The sequence below is a fragment of the Rhinatrema bivittatum genome, chromosome 3 (genome assembly GCF_901001135.1).
Source record: "Rhinatrema bivittatum chromosome 3, aRhiBiv1.1, whole genome shotgun sequence".
In the NCBI taxonomy this organism is placed as follows: domain Eukaryota; kingdom Metazoa; phylum Chordata; class Amphibia; order Gymnophiona; family Rhinatrematidae; genus Rhinatrema; species Rhinatrema bivittatum.
The window spans coordinates 371611316-371629502 of record NC_042617.1 but is presented as its reverse complement, the minus strand read 5'-3'; the positions used below and the strand labels follow the sequence as shown (position 1 = coordinate 371629502).

At 46.4% G+C, this 18187-nt stretch overlaps 1 protein-coding gene across 2 annotated transcripts in view; it reads right to left on the bottom strand.

Moving 5' to 3' along the window:
* Positions 1-18187, bottom strand: part of IBTK (inhibitor of Bruton tyrosine kinase) — a 263811-nt gene that overhangs the window by 130785 nt on the left and 114839 nt on the right. Inside the window, exon 14 of one of the 2 annotated variants that reach the window (XM_029595548.1) lies at positions 7527-7595. The exons of the other annotated variant lie outside the window; for it this stretch is intronic. Coding sequence (XP_029451408.1) covers positions 7527-7595 — 69 coding nt within the window. The remainder of the gene's footprint in view (positions 1-7526; positions 7596-18187) is intronic. 2 annotated transcript variants of the gene reach the window in all.

Sequence of the window (18187 nt, the reverse complement as noted above, 5' to 3'; positions counted from 1 at the left end):
TGCATGCTGGTAGCAGAATGTAATGCAGTCTGCTAACCAGTTTAACAGTGTTTGATTGCCCACTGCATTCCCAAGTTTGTTCTGTGGGTTGTAGTGCAGCCTAAGTAAAATGCAAGAGCACGCTTACAGTCCAAGGTGTGCAGAGCTAGGTCACCTGGATGAGCTTCAAGCCTTGGAAAGAAAGTGAGCAAGACTATTGACTGATTTAAATGGAAATCAGTTACCACCTTAGGAAAGAATTTTGGGTGAGTGCGAAGAACCACCCGGTCATGGATGAACCTTGTGTAGGGTGAGTAGGTCACAAGGGCCTGTAACTCACTTACCCTGCGAGCAGATGTGATGGCTACTAGGAAAAGAACTTTCCATGTAAGGTATCCAAGTTCGCAGGAGTGCAAAGGCTCAAAAGGAGTGTGCATTAACCATGCAAGTACCACATTGAGGCCCGTGCCATGATTGATGGTCGTAGAGGAGGTTTAAGTTGTAATAAGCCTCTTATAAAGCGACTCACCAGGGGTTGAGCCATTATTGGGGCATCTCCTATTCCTTGATGGTAAGCAGAGATGGCACTAAGGTTGACTTGGATAGATGCTGTCTGGAGGCCAGATTCCGAGAGGTGCCAGAGATAATCTAACAGACTCGGTGTGGGGCAAGAAAAGGGATCCAAGCCCTTTTGTGCGCCTCACAAGGTAAATCTCTTCCATTTAGAGTGGTAGGATTTCCGTGTGAAGGCTTCCGTGAAGCTACTAGGACTTGAGATATGTCACTTGAAAAGTTGAGTGGTTGTAGAATTAACCTTTCAACATTCAGGCTGTCAGAGACAGGGTCTGGAGGTTCGAGTGGCTTAGTTTGCCATGATTCTATGCTATGAAGTTGGGCAACGTGCCCAGGCGAATCAGATCCTGGACAGAAAGGTCGCAAAGTATGGGAAACCAAATTTGGCATGGCCAATATGGGGCTATGAGAATCATTAAGCCCCGGTCCTGTTGTAGCTTCACGAGAGTCTTGCTTATTATCGGAATCTGAGGATACGCATAAAGCAGGTCTTTGGTTCAAGAGACGGGCGAAGGCATCCCTGGCTGGTGCTTGCCGGTCCCCTGTGCAGGGAGCAGAAGTTTTCCACTTTGTGGTTCTGACTGGATGCAAAGAGGTCGATGGTCGGATGACCAGCATGGTGGAAGATTCTGCTCACAACCGAGGGATCCAGAGACCATTCGTGGGCCTGGAAACGTTGGCTGAGGCGATCTGCCAGTGCATTCTGCCCACTAGATAGATGGCTTGCAGAAGAATGGAATGTGACAGGGCCCAAGCCCAAATCTGCTCCGCCTCCTGGCAAAGCAGATAAGAGCCCGTGCCTTCCTGTTTGTTCAGGTACCACATTGCAACTTGGTTGTCTGTTTGAATCAGGACAACTTTGTTGGAGAGGCAGTCCTGGAATGCATAAAGGGCGTACCGCATCGCTCGAAACTCCAGAAAGTTGATTTGATGGGTCGTTTTGGCTGTTGTCCAAATCCCTTGAGTTTGACAGCCTTGGACGTGGGCTCCCCAATGTAGGTTGGAGGCATCCGTAGTTAAGGTCATCTGAGGAGCCAGTTGCTGGAAAGGAAGACCGACTTGTAAGTTGGCTTTGTGTGACCACCAGACAAGGGACAGATGAAACAGGCTGGTTATGTGTACCAGGGATGACAGCGGTTGAGTAGCTTTCGGCACTGGGATTTCAGAGTCCATTGGGTCACTCTCATGGCCAGGTGTGCCATAGAAGTGACATGGACTGTTGATGCCATGTGGCCGAGCAACCCGAGTAGCTGGCCAGCTGAGGCTCTTTTTCGACAGTGGATAAAGCTGGCAAGGTTGGACAGCGTAATCATATGGTTGTTGGGTAAGAATGGTCTGGACAGTGCTGTGTCTAGGTCTGCTCCTATAAAGGAGAGATGAGACCGTGTCAATTGGCATTTGGGGTAATTTATTAGAAAACCCAATGATTATAGAAGCCTTATGGTGAGACCGAGAGAGTCGAGGGCTCCTTGTTTTGACTGACGTTTTATGAGCCAGTCGTCCAGGTATGGAAAAACATACATGCCTCTGCTGTGTAACTGCGCAGCCACAACTGCCAGGCACTTCGTAAAGACTCGAGGCGCAGAGGCTAGGCAGAATGGTAGTACTTTGTATTGGTAGTGACTGCGGCCCACCACAAATCGCAGATATTTGCGTGGAGGCAGGGATATCGCAATATGGGCGTATACATCTTGCAGGTCCAGAGAACAGAGCCAATCCCCTTGTTGAAGTAGAGGAAGCATGGTGCCCAGGGATACCATCCTGAACTGTTCCTTGCAAAGAAATGAATTCAAGGCATGGAGGTCCAGAATAGGCCGGAGGCCGCCGGTCTTTTTTTGGAATTAGGAAATATCTGGAGTAGAACCCTTTTCCCTGCTGATTTGGTGGAACTAGTTCCACGGCTCTGACCAACAGAAGGGTTGAGAGCTTTGACTCGAGTTTCCCTGTGTGGTCGTCCCAGCTCCAGGATGGAATGGATGGGAAGGCTGGGGGTGTTTTTGAAAAATGTAGATGGTAACCGTGGGTTACAATGGCAGTACCCACTGGTCCGTGGTGATCGCATGCCAATTTATTGCAAAGTGGCACATTGGAATATGGCTGCTGCTCTCTGGGGGAAAAAAAAAAAAGTGTCAAAATCCAGACACGAGACTAGCTTGTGGAGCTGGCTGTGGCCTTGATGTTCTAGTCTGGCACGCATGTTCCCTCTGCGGTGCCCGAGCCGGTCGTGCACGGGATGCAGGAGGGTAATATCTGCGTGGCCTATAGAATTGTTTCTTGGGTTCTCTACGCGCGACCCTGCAGGCTACGGAGGGAACATCTGGGGAGACAGTTGACAACTGGCGCAGGGTTTCATGATGGTTCTTTAACTGGGCCACTGCGTCCTGGATCTTATCCCCGAACAGGTTGTCTCTGGTACAGGGTAGATCTGCTAGTTTGTCCTGCACTTCCGGGCGTAAGTCCGAGGCCTTAAGCCAGGCCCAGCATCTAGCACTGAAGTCCGCTGCTGAGACTCTGGATGCTGTTTCAAAAGAACTCTGGATGCTGTTTCAAAAGAATCGGAGGCAGTTCTAACTTCATGTTTACCTGCTTCCATTCCTTTTTGGAGGATGGAGGACAAGGCTTCTTGTTGTTGCTGTGGTAAAGTCTCTGCAATCTCCTAGACTTGTTTCCAGAGATTTCTATTATATTGGGTCATGTATAGTTGATATGCTGCAATTCACGATATCAACATGGACCCTTAGAAAATTTTTCGTCCCAATGCATCCAATGCTTTCTGTTCCTTACCAGGAGAAGCAGAGGAATGTGGACGCAATTGTTTAGCCTTTTTCTGAGCTGATTCCACAACTACAGAGTGGTGGGGCAGCTGACTCTTTTGAAAACCTGGGGCTTGTTGAACCAGATAGGTAGCATCTTTCTTTTTATTGACTGGGGGTACCGTACCGGGATGTTCCCACAGGCAGTGCATGAGGTCCAAAAGAACTTCATGTACCGGTATTGCCATTATTTCTTTTGGAGCATCTACAAATTGTAAGACCTCCAACATTTTATGGCGAGCATCTTCCTCCGTGACCAGTGTAAAGGGTATAGTCTCAGACATCTCCTTGACAAAACTGGCAAAGGAGAGGTCTTCTGGAGGAGATCTTCACCTTTCCTCCAGCACTGAAGGCTCTGAGAGCAAATCCTCAGATGTCCGTGATGAATTATCTGAGGATGCATCATCCCATGGATTATAGGGACTTTCTCCTTCTCCCAGGTGGATGGAGGAAGCATGCCAAAGCCTAGAGGACGGGAAGGCATCGATGGATTCGGGAAGATAAGGTGCGCTTGGGTACAGATAGCCCCGATGGTCCTGGTATGGACTCCGGCATCGACGGTTCCCTCTGGAGGGACATGGCCGGGAAATCGATCTTTCTTCCTCTGAGGAACCCTGTATTGGAATCAGGACCTGCGGAGGCCTCGATGGCAGCGTGTCCGGTGGCAGAGGAGTCGATAAGACACCGATGAGCATATCGAGGCACTTGAACATTACCAGGGACATCCTCCCTGCAGCATTTGCCCACCGTGACTGACAAATGGGAGGCCTGAGCACATGATCCCTACATAGTAGGTTGCTTTGCCTTTGCTAGGCACCCCTGCAGAAAGGTCTGCAGGCCCTGGAAACATTTCACCCAGGAGGAGGAGGATGGATCTATACTAGAGTCTATAGGCCGAACCTTGCTCTCTCCAACCTCTCTTGGGGAAGCTTCTGCCCTCAGGAATAAGGGAGAATGGACCATTGCCTCGCCTCCCACTCCACTCCCCCTCCAGAGACACCGTAGGCTAAAGGGATGTCCCAACATGGGCAAAAGCTGTAGTAGTCCAATCATTTTGAGCATCTAAACAGTACTGACACAAAAGTAGAGAGAGTGAGGACTGAATTGCTATCAGACAGCAGCAAGCCTCACAGATAGCAAGGCGCTTGGAACTGTTCATCCCTGGCACCTAGCTCTCCTAAACTTTGGCTCTAGGTAGCTTCCTGTGCGCATACCAGTGCCACCTGGACATACACGCACTCCCCTCCAGGAAAATACACAGTCAAAACTAGGTTGCGGTCGTACGCACACAAGTACATGCGCAAATATGCGCTCATATAGGCTATGGTCGTATGCACACAAGTAGCTGCGTAAATGTGTGCTCAAGTTTAGGTCACAGTCTTATGCGCAGAAGTACCCGCGCAAAACCACACTCCAGTCTAGGTCGGAGCCTTACATGCACAAGTACCTGCGCAAATATGCACTCAAATCTCTTCCACAGGCAGAGAAACTGCTGAAAAACCCCATCACCGAGCTCCCCTCTCTGGAACCTCACTGCTGCACAGATTCCTCTATTTAGTTCCTTGTTCTCTTTTTTTTTTATTTTTAATCTCTGAGAACAAATAAAGATACATAGAAACCAATACTTTCCTTTGGTACAGAGACTCAAGTTCCAGGAGCACAGGCCGCATAGCAGATCAGAAAAAAGCCAGACCTTTTTTTTTTTCCTTCAAAACTTTACCAAACTTAAAATACCTACTCCCTAGAATGGAACACAGAGCTGCTAGCAGAAAAAAAGAGAATCTGCCAAATTAAAAAAGGGACAGACTAAAAGAAAACAGCCGCTCTGAGCCTATAGCTGCCTCAGCAGCCTCGTGAAGGGGAAGGATCTGGACACCAGATTTATACTCCACGGAAGAAAAGAGCAAGCGTACAAAAGGGTCACTAACCCCCAGCTCGTCCACCTTGACCAGACAGGAAAGGACCCACTAGGACCCAAAAAACCCCCAGCAGGAAGGCTCATAAATACAGAACAGTCTCCTGACTGCAGAACTGCAGATTCTGCACCATCTGCTGGAGACAGAGAAATACTGAGGGACTGCAGGTGGCAAACTGGGTTATGTACAGTGTCAGTGAAACACTCTCTATCTCCATCTGCTGGCAGAGAGGCAAAACCCAAGAGTCTGGACTGATCTGGGTATGTACAGGAAATGAAGGTAATCTAGGTAAGAAAACTATAGCCTCAAAGGAAGAATTTTCATGGTAAAAACCAGTCGTGCTAATGCACCAACATTAAAAACTGAACCACAGTCCTGCACACTAAAGAGGAAAACATGGTTTGTTAAATTACAGGGAATATTGGATGATAAATCAGATCACTTGAACCCAATTCTGTAAACAAATTATCAAGGATGATGTATAACTATGTGCAAACTTGATTTTTTTTTTAATCCTGGGAAAACAAGTAAAATGGCTCATTTCACAATTCCCATGTTGATATATAACAATTTAATCCACAAATTCTAGTTGGCAAAACAAAGCAAACCAAGACCAGTATATTGGTAATACATTGACATCTATTCTAGCTCCTGAACTGTATACATTAGATTATGTATTACAGATAGAGCATAAAAAGATACAGAAATAGATTAGAATCTTGTTTCATTTCCATAAGGTATTTTGTTAACTAGAAACAAAATATCATAGTTTATAGATTTTTACAAATTCCAAAAGGAGACATTTTTTTCATATGAATTTCTTATAATACAATTTTCACCTCCAAGAAATTGATGCCTTTTCTTCCAAAAATAGAAAACCTTAGTATAGAGGCATAATTTATATAAATTTTTAAAATGTTTACATTTTTAATTATTTTTCTTTAAATTTTTTTAATATACCTATAAAAGTCAATTTGAAAGGACAAAGAAGAAACAGCCATAGTGTTTTGGTTTCAAACCTGCAGGTAGGCTGCCATCACAGGAAAAAAAACCCTTTCATATATCAATGCAATTCCAGGAAAAAACTTTTTTTTTTTTTTTTTTTTTTTTTTTTAATTAAAAGAGTCATTTTTAGGAACTTTTTCATTGAAATATTCCACTAGTAAGGGGCCTTTAAAGTTCTTATGTCTCTTTTATATCATAATATTCAAATGAATCAGCCTCAACAGTACTTATCTTATCCAACAAAAGCCGACATGGCCATGTTTCGCAAGTTGCTTCAGGGCTGTTATAAAATTTTCTGTGACCTCCATCTGTTTCTTTCTTCCTCTATTTAGCGATGTGTGTAACGTGACCTTTCAATCTACCCACATATTCTGGTTTACACTGCTAAGGATATATTCTGTCTGCTACTGTAGCAGCAGCACCATTTGTAAGGTATCGCTTCTCTTTTTATGTCTGTATTTTTCTTCTTCCACTTTGGTTCTCTACCATCCTGGGTAAATTAGCATGCTAATTCCCATACATAATACAACACCTCCCATGTCTTACTACAATCGTTATAATAATCTAAACAGCTGCAAAAACTAGTAAGGTTTTTGCCTAAACATATGGATGCTTAAATCCCTTGATCTTGCCAGACAGTACCAGGCTACCACCAAACTGTTGGCATCAACATGGTTGGTTTCTAGGTAGTTGTAGCTAACTGGATCAAACACAGCTACCCTGTGAATTGTGTCACTAAGATAAGCTGCCTTTATCTGCCCTTATTTTCTCATCACTCCTCCCCATTCCCCTGCTCGCCTCAAAAGAGTAAAGGATGGATTGTTCGCAATACTGCAGCCTTCTATCTCTATGCCTACCACTGTCCTCTATATATCAATCATGCTTGAATTCCGTCACAAATGAGTTTTCACACTTCTGCTGGTAGGTTATTCAAGGCATTTAACACTATTACTAAAACAGTATTTTTCCCCTATGTTCTCTGAAACTTCCTTCTCCCAACTTCATATCATGACCCCTTGTCCTAGAAATACCTTTCCTATGGAAAATTTCACCTTCCTGCAATTTACTGAAGCAGATCAAATATTTGAATGTGTGGCCCCTACTTAGCCACTAGATGGTGGTAGAGTGTATGTTATGAGTAAAATGTAGAATCTTACATTCTGGAGGGTTCACTGGAAGGATAGAGGTATTTTTGCAATGTTTGCCTATCTGTTAAAATAGAGAAAGCAGAGTTGCTTACCTGTAACAGGTGTTATCCCAGGACAGCAGTATATAGTCCTCACATATGGGTGACATCATCGATGGAGCCCTAGAACAGAAAATGTCTGTCAAAGTTTCTAGAAATGTTTGATTGGCACACTGAGCATGCCCAGCATGCCAAGATCCCTGCAGCCACAGGGGTCTCCCTTCAGTCTCGTTTGTAGCAATAAATGCGTCCAAAAAAGTAAAATAATAATAAAAACGGCAACAGACCCAACTCTGCAGGGTGGCGGGTGGGTTTCGTGAGGACTACATCCTACTGTCCTGGGATAACACCTGTTACAGGTAAGCAACTCTGCTTTTTCCCAGGACAAGCAGGATGGTAGCCCTCACATATGGGTGATTAGCAAGCTACAGAGTGACTCATCCTTTAACAGATCAATGGCATGTAACTCGTGCAACAGGCACAACAACTGAGGTGCCATTGACTAAGATGAGGCAGCCTGAATTACAGCAGGTGGTTGTGGAAGGAGTTGGGTATTACACTGCAAATAGGTTTTTCAAGACAGATTGTCCAAAGGCAGAGTCTTGTCTTTCTTCCTTATCCAAGCAGTAATGAGCTGCAAATGTATGAAGAGAACTCCAAGTCGAAGCTTTGCAGATGTCAGCAATAGGTACGGAACGATAATGTGCTATGGATGTTGACATAGCCCTTACTGAGTGCGTTTTTACTCACCCCTGGAGAGGAAAGGCTGCTTTTCTCATAGCAAAATTTGATACAATCTGCTAGCCAGTTGGATAGAGTTTGTTTACCCACTGCAACTCCTGGTTTGTTTTTGTCAAAAGAAACGAAGAGTTGGGTGGACTTCCTATGGACTGCAGTGCGTTCTAGATAAAATGCAAGTGCACGTTTACAGTCCAAGGTATGCAAAACCCTCTCGCCCTGGTGAAAGTGGGGCCTTGGGAAGAAAGTGGGTAAGACTATGGATTGGTTAAGGTGAAAATCCGTTACCACCTTAGGCAGAAATTTGGGGTGAGTGCGGAGGACCATTTGGTCATGCAGGAACCTTGTGTAGGGTGAGTATGTGACAAGAGCTTGTAACTCACTGACCCTTCTAGCAGATGTAATGGCTACTAGGAATAGTACTTTCCATGTAAGAAATTTTACATCACAGGAATGCAAAGGCTCAAACGGGGGCCGCATGAGCCTTGCAAGTACTACATTCAGGTCCCATTCTGTAACTGATGGTCGAAAGGGAAGTTTAAGTTGAAGTAAACCCTTCATAAACCGACTCACTAGAGGTAGCGCAGTTATTAGGGCATCCCCTATTCCCTTGTGTTATGCTGCAATGGCACTCAGGTGTACATGCACAGAAGTCTGGAGACCAGATAGTCTAATAGAGAAGGAGTGGGGCAAGAGAAAGGGTTAATATCTTTTTGTGTGCACCACTCGGTAAATCTAGTCCAATTGGAGCGGTAAGATTTACGTGTTTTCGTGAAGCTACAAGAACCTGAGAGACTTGAGTTGAAAAATTGAGCGGTTGCAGGATCAAGCTTTCAACATCCAAGCTGTTAGGGCAAGGGTTGGTAGGTTGGGATGGCGTAACATGCCCTGGTTCTGAGTTATGAGAGTGGGTGCTGTGCCCAGGCGAATTGGTTCTCTGAGAGGTTGAGAAGCATGGGAAACCATACTTGTCGAGGCCAGTATGGGGCTATGAGGATCATTGACCCTCTGTCCTGCTGCAGCTTCAAGAGAGTTTTGGCTATGAGCGGAATCGGAGGATACGCATATAGAAGTCCTGTGTTCCAGGGGTGAGCAAGCGTCCCTGGGGAACATTTGGCGATGGCTGTGGAGGGAGCAGAACCTTTCCACTTTGTGATTCAGACTGGACGCAAAGAGGTTGATGGTTGGGTGACCCCAGCGTTGAAAGATTTTGCTCGCTACACAGGGATCCAATTACCATTCATGGGGATGGAAATGTCGACAGACTTCCGCTAGGACATTTTGTATGCCTGCCAGATAAGTGGCCCTGAGATGGATAGAGTGTATCAGGGCCCACGCCCAAATCTGCACTGCTTCTTGACATAGTAGATAGGAGCCTATGCCTCCCTGTTTGTTTATGTACCACATTGCTACTGTGTTGTACGTTTGTATCAGCACAGTTTTGTGTGAGGCAGTCCTTGAAGGCATAAAGGGCATATCTTATCGCTCGAAGTTCCAAAAAGTTGATTTGACACTTTTTTTCGAGCGGAGTCTACGTACCTTGTGTCTGAAGGTTGCTGACGTGAACTCCCCATTCCACGTTGGATGCATCCGTGGTCAAGGTGACTTGAGGAGTCGGTTGCTGGAATTGGAGACCAGTCCGTAAGGCAGGCTGGTTTGTCCACCAGCGGAGCAAGAGACGTAACTGGTGGGTGACCGGTATTAGGGACAACAGTGGCTGAACAGCTTGGATCCACTGAGATTTCAAAGTCCATTGAGTCCTTCTCATGGCTAACTTCGCCATAGGGGTCACGTGGACTGTAGATGCCAAGTGGCCCAGCAGTGTAAAAAACTGATTCGCAGAGGCAAACTTGCAGCTGGTCACAGAGTTCGCCAGATTCGCTAGATTGTTCGCACGGTCGCTTGGAAGAAAAGCTTTCACGACTGTGGTGTCGAGGTTTGCTCCGATGAAAGTGATGTGCTGAGACGGGTTCATATGTGATTTTTGATAGTTGATCAGGAACCCCAGTGAATGCAACTGTCTTATAGTGCTTTCCAAGGTGGCGAGAGTTTCCTGTCTGGATGGACTCCTGATTAGCCAATCGTCTAGGTAGGGAAAAACATGAATGCTATTTTTTCTTAGATGTGCAGCAGCTACTGCTAGACATTTTGTGAACACCCGAGGTGCTGAGGCTAGTCCGAATGGTAGGATTCGGTATTGGAAATGTTTTGGTTCCACTACGAATCTTAGATATTTGCGATGTTGTGGGGAAATGGCTATGTGAGCATAGGCGTCTTGAAGATCCAGAGAACAGAGCCAATCTCCTTGGTGTAGTAAGGAAAGGATGGTCCCAAGGGAGACATCCAGAACTTTTCTTTTTGAAGAAATTTGTTGAGATTGTGGAGGTCTAGTATGGGGCGGAGACCTCCTGTTTTCTTTGGAATTAGGAAATAGCAGGAGTAGAACCCTCTGCCTTGTTGAGATTGGGGAACGGGTTCGACAGCCCTGGTAATCAGCAGGGAGGAGAGTTCTAGCCGAAGTTGAGATGTTACGATGTGGAATGGGTGGGGAATCCGAGAGTATCGTGGTGAATTTGAGACGGTATCCCCGGTTCAGGATAGCTAACAACCATTGATCTGTAGTACTGAGGCTCCAATAGTGTATGAAGTAATGGAGCAGACCACCCACCGGCAGGTCAAGTCTGGGATTGATGGAAAAGCTTCTGCTCTCTGGAAATGTTTTCAAAAACCGGATGCTGGTCCTGTTTGCGGGGGTGGCTGAGCTTTTGTCTGTTTTGGCTGTAGTGGACGTCCCTTTGAGATGGTCGGAAAGGACGTGCACTGGATGCAGGTGGATAGTATCTACGAGGCCTATAGAAGGGTCTTCTGGTATCCCTTCTTGTGGGCTTTCGCACAGTGGATGGCTGATCAGATGGCAACTTGGAAAGCTGGCGGAGTGTCTCATGGTGTTCTTTCAACTGGGAGACAGTATCTTGAATCTTTTCTCCGAAGAAATTGTCTCCGGTGCATGGGAGATCTGCTAGTCTTTCCTGTACTTCTGACCTTAAATCCGAAGCTTTTAGCCAAGCCCATCTTCGTGCGCTGATCCCAGCAGCTGACATATGGGAAGATGTTTCAAAAAGTCATATGTTGCTCATACTTCGTGCTTGCCTGACTCCAGACCTTTTTGAATAAGGACGTTGAGTGTTACTTGTTGCTGCTGAGGAAGATTATCAGCTATGTCTTGTACTTGCTTCCACAAATTTCTTTGATATTGTGTCATATATAATTGATATGCCACAATATGGGACACGAGCATGGACCCTTGGAAGACCTTTCTTCCTAACCCATCCAGAAATTGTTGCTCTTTTCCTGGAGGGGCAGATGAGTAAGGCTTTTGCTTCCTTGCCTTTTTCTGTGCTGACTGGTGGGGCAGTTGTGGTTTCTGAAACCCTAGTGTATGTTGTACCAGGTACGTTGCGTCTGTCCGTCTGTTAACAGGTGGTACAGAACAGGGATGCTCCCATAGGTGATGCTGGAAATCTAGGAGCACTTCATGGATTGGGATAGCCATGACTTCCTTGGGTGAATCTTCAAACTGGAGGACCTCCAGTGTTTTATGTCTGCTGACCTCTTCTGTCACCAGCTCAAAAGGAATGGTATCCGCCATCTCTTTAATAAAATTTGCAAAAGAAAGGTCCTCTGGTGGGGACTTCCTTCTTTCTTCTTGTTGGGTTTGTGGCATAGTGTGGACTCTTGGTCGCAGTGGCGATGACTCCTCCCATGGGGAGGGGCCCCGTGGGGAACCACAGCGATAGGCTAGACTCAGAAAGCAGACACTGGAGATGGAAAGCTTTTATTGTACTGCTGTAGATAGATGGTAATGTGCAGGAAGAAATAGCACTGAAGTCCAGCAAGGTGCCAATACGCTCAGACAGTTTCAGATGTAGAAGTCTCACCCGGATGTACAAGGTTGGTAGTGTTCTGCAAAAGCGGGAAAAGCCAAACCTGGTGGGTGGAATTGGAGAACTGGAACAGAGCAGGAATCCTCCTGGTAGTTGACGACGGTGGGACTCTAGGTCCGTGATGCAGGATACTCTGAGCTGGTAAGGCCCTCGAGAAGCGAGTACCTGGAAGCGCAGATAATCCTGAAATGAGAAGAGAGATCCCCGAAGAGCGGTTGTCTGAGATAAGTAGTGGAAACCCCGAAGGGTAGTTGGAAGCGAGAGGCCCCCGAGGAGCGGGTGCCCAGAGCTTATTCAGGGGCAAAATACCCCGGAGGATAGCAAGGAATCTAAGCATGCAGCTTAGAAGCGGTCAGAGTAGCTAAACCGAAGTCCTTGCTAACTCGTTCATTGGGAGCACAGCGGAGGCTTAAATACCCGGAGGAATTGACGTCATGCGTTGGGGACGCCCCCGAGGTTCCCGCCATGACGTGTAGATAAGCGTAGGCAGCGTGTGCACACCTTAGGAGGCCACGGGAAGGAGCATGGCAGACGGGGATGCCTATGCTGATTTGGAGATGCCGAGGGTATCGGCACTCAGCACTGGAGGCAGCCATCTTACCCATGGAGGAGGAGAATGGTAGAAAAGAGGTGAGGCAGAGCGGTCACAGCCGTCTGCGACCGACGGACGCAACACTTCTGGTGGAGAAGGTTCAGATACAAGGTCTTCTGTATCTGTGTCAACGTCCTCCCAAGGACTGTAGTGGGGTTGGAAATGTGAACCCGGTGGATCCAGAGTGTCCTGTGGAAGAGGACGCTTTGGCATCGATGCAGATCCCGATGGTTTCCCTGGAATATGCTTTGGCATCAATGGAGGTAAAAAAAAGACATCGATGGGGAAATCGAATGGCATCAATGGGAATCGGCGGGATGCATCGCCCGATGGACCAGACTGAGAGGGCATTGACGGACCAGGAAGCAGTTTCGAAGGCATCAATGGTCTGTGGGGTTTTTGTAAACCTGATTGAACTGGTAAGGGATCGGAGTCCCCTTCATCTACTTCCGTTGAACCTGGAATGGGTATAGCTGGAGTCATCGGAGGATCCTTTGGCATAGATGGTATGGATGGCGTCATCGGAGGATCCATAGCCGGTGGGCGGTGCAGGCTGTGGGAAGGCACCGATTAAAGCATCGAGTCTGCTGAGCAGAGGTGCCTGTACTAACAGCTCCGGTGTCAGTGCAGATGTCGGGACTGGCGTCTGAGGAGGCTGCAATTTTTGAAAGACCTTGATGACAGCCTGTTGAATCATGGAAGTCACTTCTTCCCTGGAGACTGAGACTGGGTCCACTGTCACAGGAGAAGGCAAGACTGGCGCTAGTGGCTTTTCCACATTCGGATGTGGTGGTACAGACTTTAACACCAATCCCGGTGGACAGTGCCTCGGTGTCTCAGGTACAGAGGGGCATAACAGCTCTTGTACCAGGACCCACTTTGCCATCGGCTTGATGACCATCGATGCCGATGCGGTAACCGATTCTCCTGATGGACGATGACGACGGTGTCTCTTCTCCAGATGCTCCTTGGTAGATATCGAGGACGATGCAATTGAAGATCCCGATGGGGACAGAGACGGATGGTCACCAGACTTTTTCTTTCCTCGATGTTTTTCAGTGGAGGAAGGGATTTTCTTTGGTGACGACTGCGAAGACGTCGAAGGAGTAGGTTTTTTTTTGGTTTTTTTTAAAGTTCCTCCATTTTGTCCAACCGGGCACACCTGCCCTTTGGAGTCATCTGAGGGCAGGTGGAACATGCGCGGACATCGTGGCCTGATCCCAGGCAAAGTACATAGATGTCTTGCGGGTCTGTAATCTACATTGTTCGGGGGCAACTTGGACATTTGTTTTTAAAACTCGTGGCCATGGTAAAAAAATAAGGCCGGATAACGGTCAGTGGCCTGCGGATACTGAAGTGAGGTAACCGGGACAGACCAAAAATGACCAAAAAAATGGTACTCACCGAACGGGATGTCGAAGGGAGACTCATGTAGGGTATTTTTTGACAGAAATATAAATTTTTTCCGTGAGGAAAAGTTTGTGAAAAAACTCACAGAGCTGCTGAAACGCGAGGCTAACAGCAACGCGGAAAAAAAAAAGAGACTGAAGGGAGAACCCTGTGGCTGCAGGGATCATGGCATGCTGGGAATGCTCAGTGGGCTAGTCAAAAGTTTCTAGAAACTTTGACAGTTTTCCGTCCATTTCTAGAAACTGACAGAAAACTGTCAGTTTCTAGAAACTTTGACAGTTTTCCGTGATAGGGCTCCCTCGATAATGTCACCCATATGTGAGGACTACCATCCTACTTGTGCTGGGATAATCTTCTAGCTAAAAAGGTTCAGAGAAGGGGCAGAGGTGTCCTAAAGTGGGGGCTATCTGGTGATATTGGGAACTTTCTGGCAAAGGTTCGAAAGAAGTTCAGTGGGTGTATGTGAAAGTAAGATGAGTGGCAAGGTGGTTCATCCTCCAAAGGGGATGTAGAAATCTGGGTGGTATAAAAAATGTTTCTCATGAGGTACAGGAGGAGATTGATGGAATTTTGGGCAATTTTGTTGGCGTTGTTGCTGGGGCAAGTTAGAGATTGTAATTGCAGAGACCTCTTGTGTTCTCCACTAGGTGTCCCTTGGGTAGACAGCTGCAGTTGGACATACCATTCTGATCTGCATCTCCCCCAGAGGTTGTTGGGAATTGGAAGTCCCCTAGACACAAAGGTGGGGGGGGGGGGGGGCTAGTTTAAGTAAGATGAGGGCAGACTTAGTTTTGCTTTCAGAAAGGAAGGATGTGTATCATGTGTGCTCTCTGAGTTAGGACCCCAATCTGACATAGGTAAAGAGAGGTGCATGCCTTGTCAATTCCTTTAATAGAGCTGGAAAGAAAAGAGATATTAAAAAGATTTTACAATTTTCCTGGTTTCTGCATTTTTTTACTTTTTCCATTCCTGGCAGACAGAATCCCCTGCTCAGGGTGGTCAGGAGGAACTGCATTTCTTTTCAACCATCATAAGAGGACGTTGCGGCATAGTGTGAGAAGAGATTCTGATTCAAGATTTAGCAAGTTTATATTTTTCCACTATTGGGGAAAGGGAGACTTTTCTGTCCACTTCTTTTACCGTGAACTGGAAGACCTTTGGTAACTGTTTCCAGTGTAGACCTTTCCTCCTGGGAGGCCAGTTGCTATCTTTTGAAGAGGAACCATAAAGGGAGAGACATCAGGCGAACCCTAACCAGAGTTTCCACCTTGGGACATGGGACACTGCCAGGTGAAGTTCAGGACATGGACCTCAGGTACTGTGGGAAGGGACCCAGTCACTGTTAGGAGTCCCCAGACACCTTGGGACAATTTTCTTTCCTTACCGTGGAGGATAAGTAGGTTCCAAGCCCCTGCCTGGAGGGACAAATCCAAAGAGGTAGAGAGCATTCAAAACCTGTCTCATGAAAATCTGGGAATATTGAAGTAACTGAACACTTTATGTTTTGCATCTATTGATTCTTTTATGAGGAATTACAGTAAACTTTAATTTGAATATCCATCCAGTGAGTCCTGCCTCGTTTGTAAGTGTTGCTTCCTGTCCCAAAGAGCGATTGTAACACACACAGAATAGCCTTACTGCCTAAGCCAAGGCGGTTATCTTTCCTCCGTAGAGAATTAACACCCCCCCCCCCCCCCTTTACACCCGGGAGAAACAAGAGATGGGGAAAGCATAGAGGAGCTGGCTATTATTAGAAATTCTTTTATGGCCCTTTGCAATCAGCACTATTCCCTGAAAAGGGTTACATAGTGTTGTTTTGGAGTACCTTGAAGCTGTTGTTCTCAAAGGCAGCACTCGGCAAAGTCTGAAGTAGTATGAACTGGAAGCAAGTGAACAAGAGCTGTGCTGGGGGGCCAGAAGGACAACAAGTGGCTCTGTTCCTATCTTGGAACTCCAATGCAGGGACTGGGAAACTTCAATTGCCTGAAGGAAGGGGAAGTTGTTGTTTTGGGCCATTTCTGCAAGCTTTGTGATTAATTTGGGATGTTTCAAGAGACACTCTATAACTTGTTTTCTGGGATACCAGAAGGGCTGAGAAGCAAGGAGCAGGGGGTTAACCTTTAGACTAACATTACAGTGTATGAGATTGGAAGGTGGAGAATGAATTAGAAGAGCTTTAGACCAAATAATTGTTGTGCCTGAACTGTTTTTCTGTTTTGCTATGGACTTTGAATTTTGTTTTCTTCTGCTGGTTATTTTTCAGGTAAAGTTCTTTGATTTATTTGAAGGTAACCTCTGCTTGGTTGGTCTTGCAGGAGATCCTGGACCCAGTCTACAGGGCCTAAAGACAGTATTTCCTCACCGTAGCTGAGAAAATCCTGTGACACCCCCAATTAAAGAGGGATTACAATTTTTTTCAATCATAGCACTTCATTTTCAGGGATGAAGAAAAGCAGGGGCCAGCTGCAGGCACCAAAGCTAGAAAAGAGGAGCAGTAGTGGCCCCAGGCCAAAAGGAATAGCAGCACCGTTGGGCAGGAATAAGGGGCCAGGGCCAGAAAGGGTAATGGTTGCTATGGCATGAAAGACCAGTGGTGATCTTGGACCAAAAGGAGGGAGGATTGGAATAAAAAAGAAAAATGGCAGCCCCAGGCCAAAAGAAGGGGCCAAGGCTAGAAATCAAAGTGGCATAAAAACCTTCCAAGGCATAAAGTGAGCAATATGGCAACTAGCAGACCAACATTAAAACTCCAGATCATAGACTCAAGGGTATAGTAGTAAACCATAGTATAAGAATTCTCTCCAAACAATGCCCAAAGGCCAGATTCCAAGACTTTTTTTCTTTTTTTCCTTAAAAAAAAAAAAATTAGAATCCCACCCCCATTGTACAACCAAGTCCCCTCTGGGATTAGGACACCCAGGGTGGGCTCGCTCGCCTAGCTGCACCAGGGACCTGGCCTTAGCTGTGTCAGTGCTTCACAAATAATCCTGTTGCACCACCAGTACTACCAACATCTGCAGGATGCAGAGAATACTTCCCTCCCTCTCTCAGTGCTGCACTACCTCTACATAGTGGAAATATCACAGAGGAAAACCATGTGCTCTCCCCCTCCTTCTGCTTGTAGAGAGACAACACACATGTACGGACTCACTGGAGTGGGATAGCAGGATGAAATGGAAATGGTCGATATCCATCATTAGGGTGTACAGCACAGCCCATCTGTACACAGCTGATCCACCGCCACTACAGCTGCTGCCTGCTCTTGCCTTAACCAGCTACCACCAGTGTGAGGAAGGCATGCATAGCATTCTGTCTGGTCCAGATATTGCTGGTGAAATGTATGCTAATCCCCTCTGTCTTGGCCAACTGCACTTGCATGCAAGCACTGCACTGAATGTATAGGATGTGGATAATCTGCCTATTGAACTTTGTCCTTGAAGGCACTTTGTAATTGAGGACTAAGTTACAGCAGGCATTTAAATATCCCATTCTCCATGATCTGCAGAGGCTGATACATCTAGGACAATCATTTCACAAGTGCACTGTGTCACCACTGTCATTGCTGCCTGCCTCTTGCCCCAGCACAGTAATGCAGACCATCACCCCATTTGCTGACGACGCATAGATGGGAATTCTTGGCCAGCTCCTTTTTCTGGTAGAAGGGGCTGGGGGGGGTGGGGGGTCAACATGGGAAGCTGAATTTCCCTTTTGATTTTCCTACTGCTGCTGCTTTGAGTGGAAGATAGGGTCCCCAGGCTAGTCCTGGTGCCCTCATCTGAAGCCAAAGCTAATGGGTGCTTTTTATTAAATGATGCAACATACCCAAGACCAAGCAGAGAGCAATGTTACCCCCATGCACATTTTCTTAATTTCCTTTAGGACTTGGCCGTAAAAGCAGTCCTTTGCTTTTTCCCTTATGTCTACCACTATCTATCCACAAAATGTGGGGGTAACCCATATATCAAATCAACCAAACAACCCACACAAATATAATCTTATTATCTTTAATTAAGAAATGTTTTTAAATATGT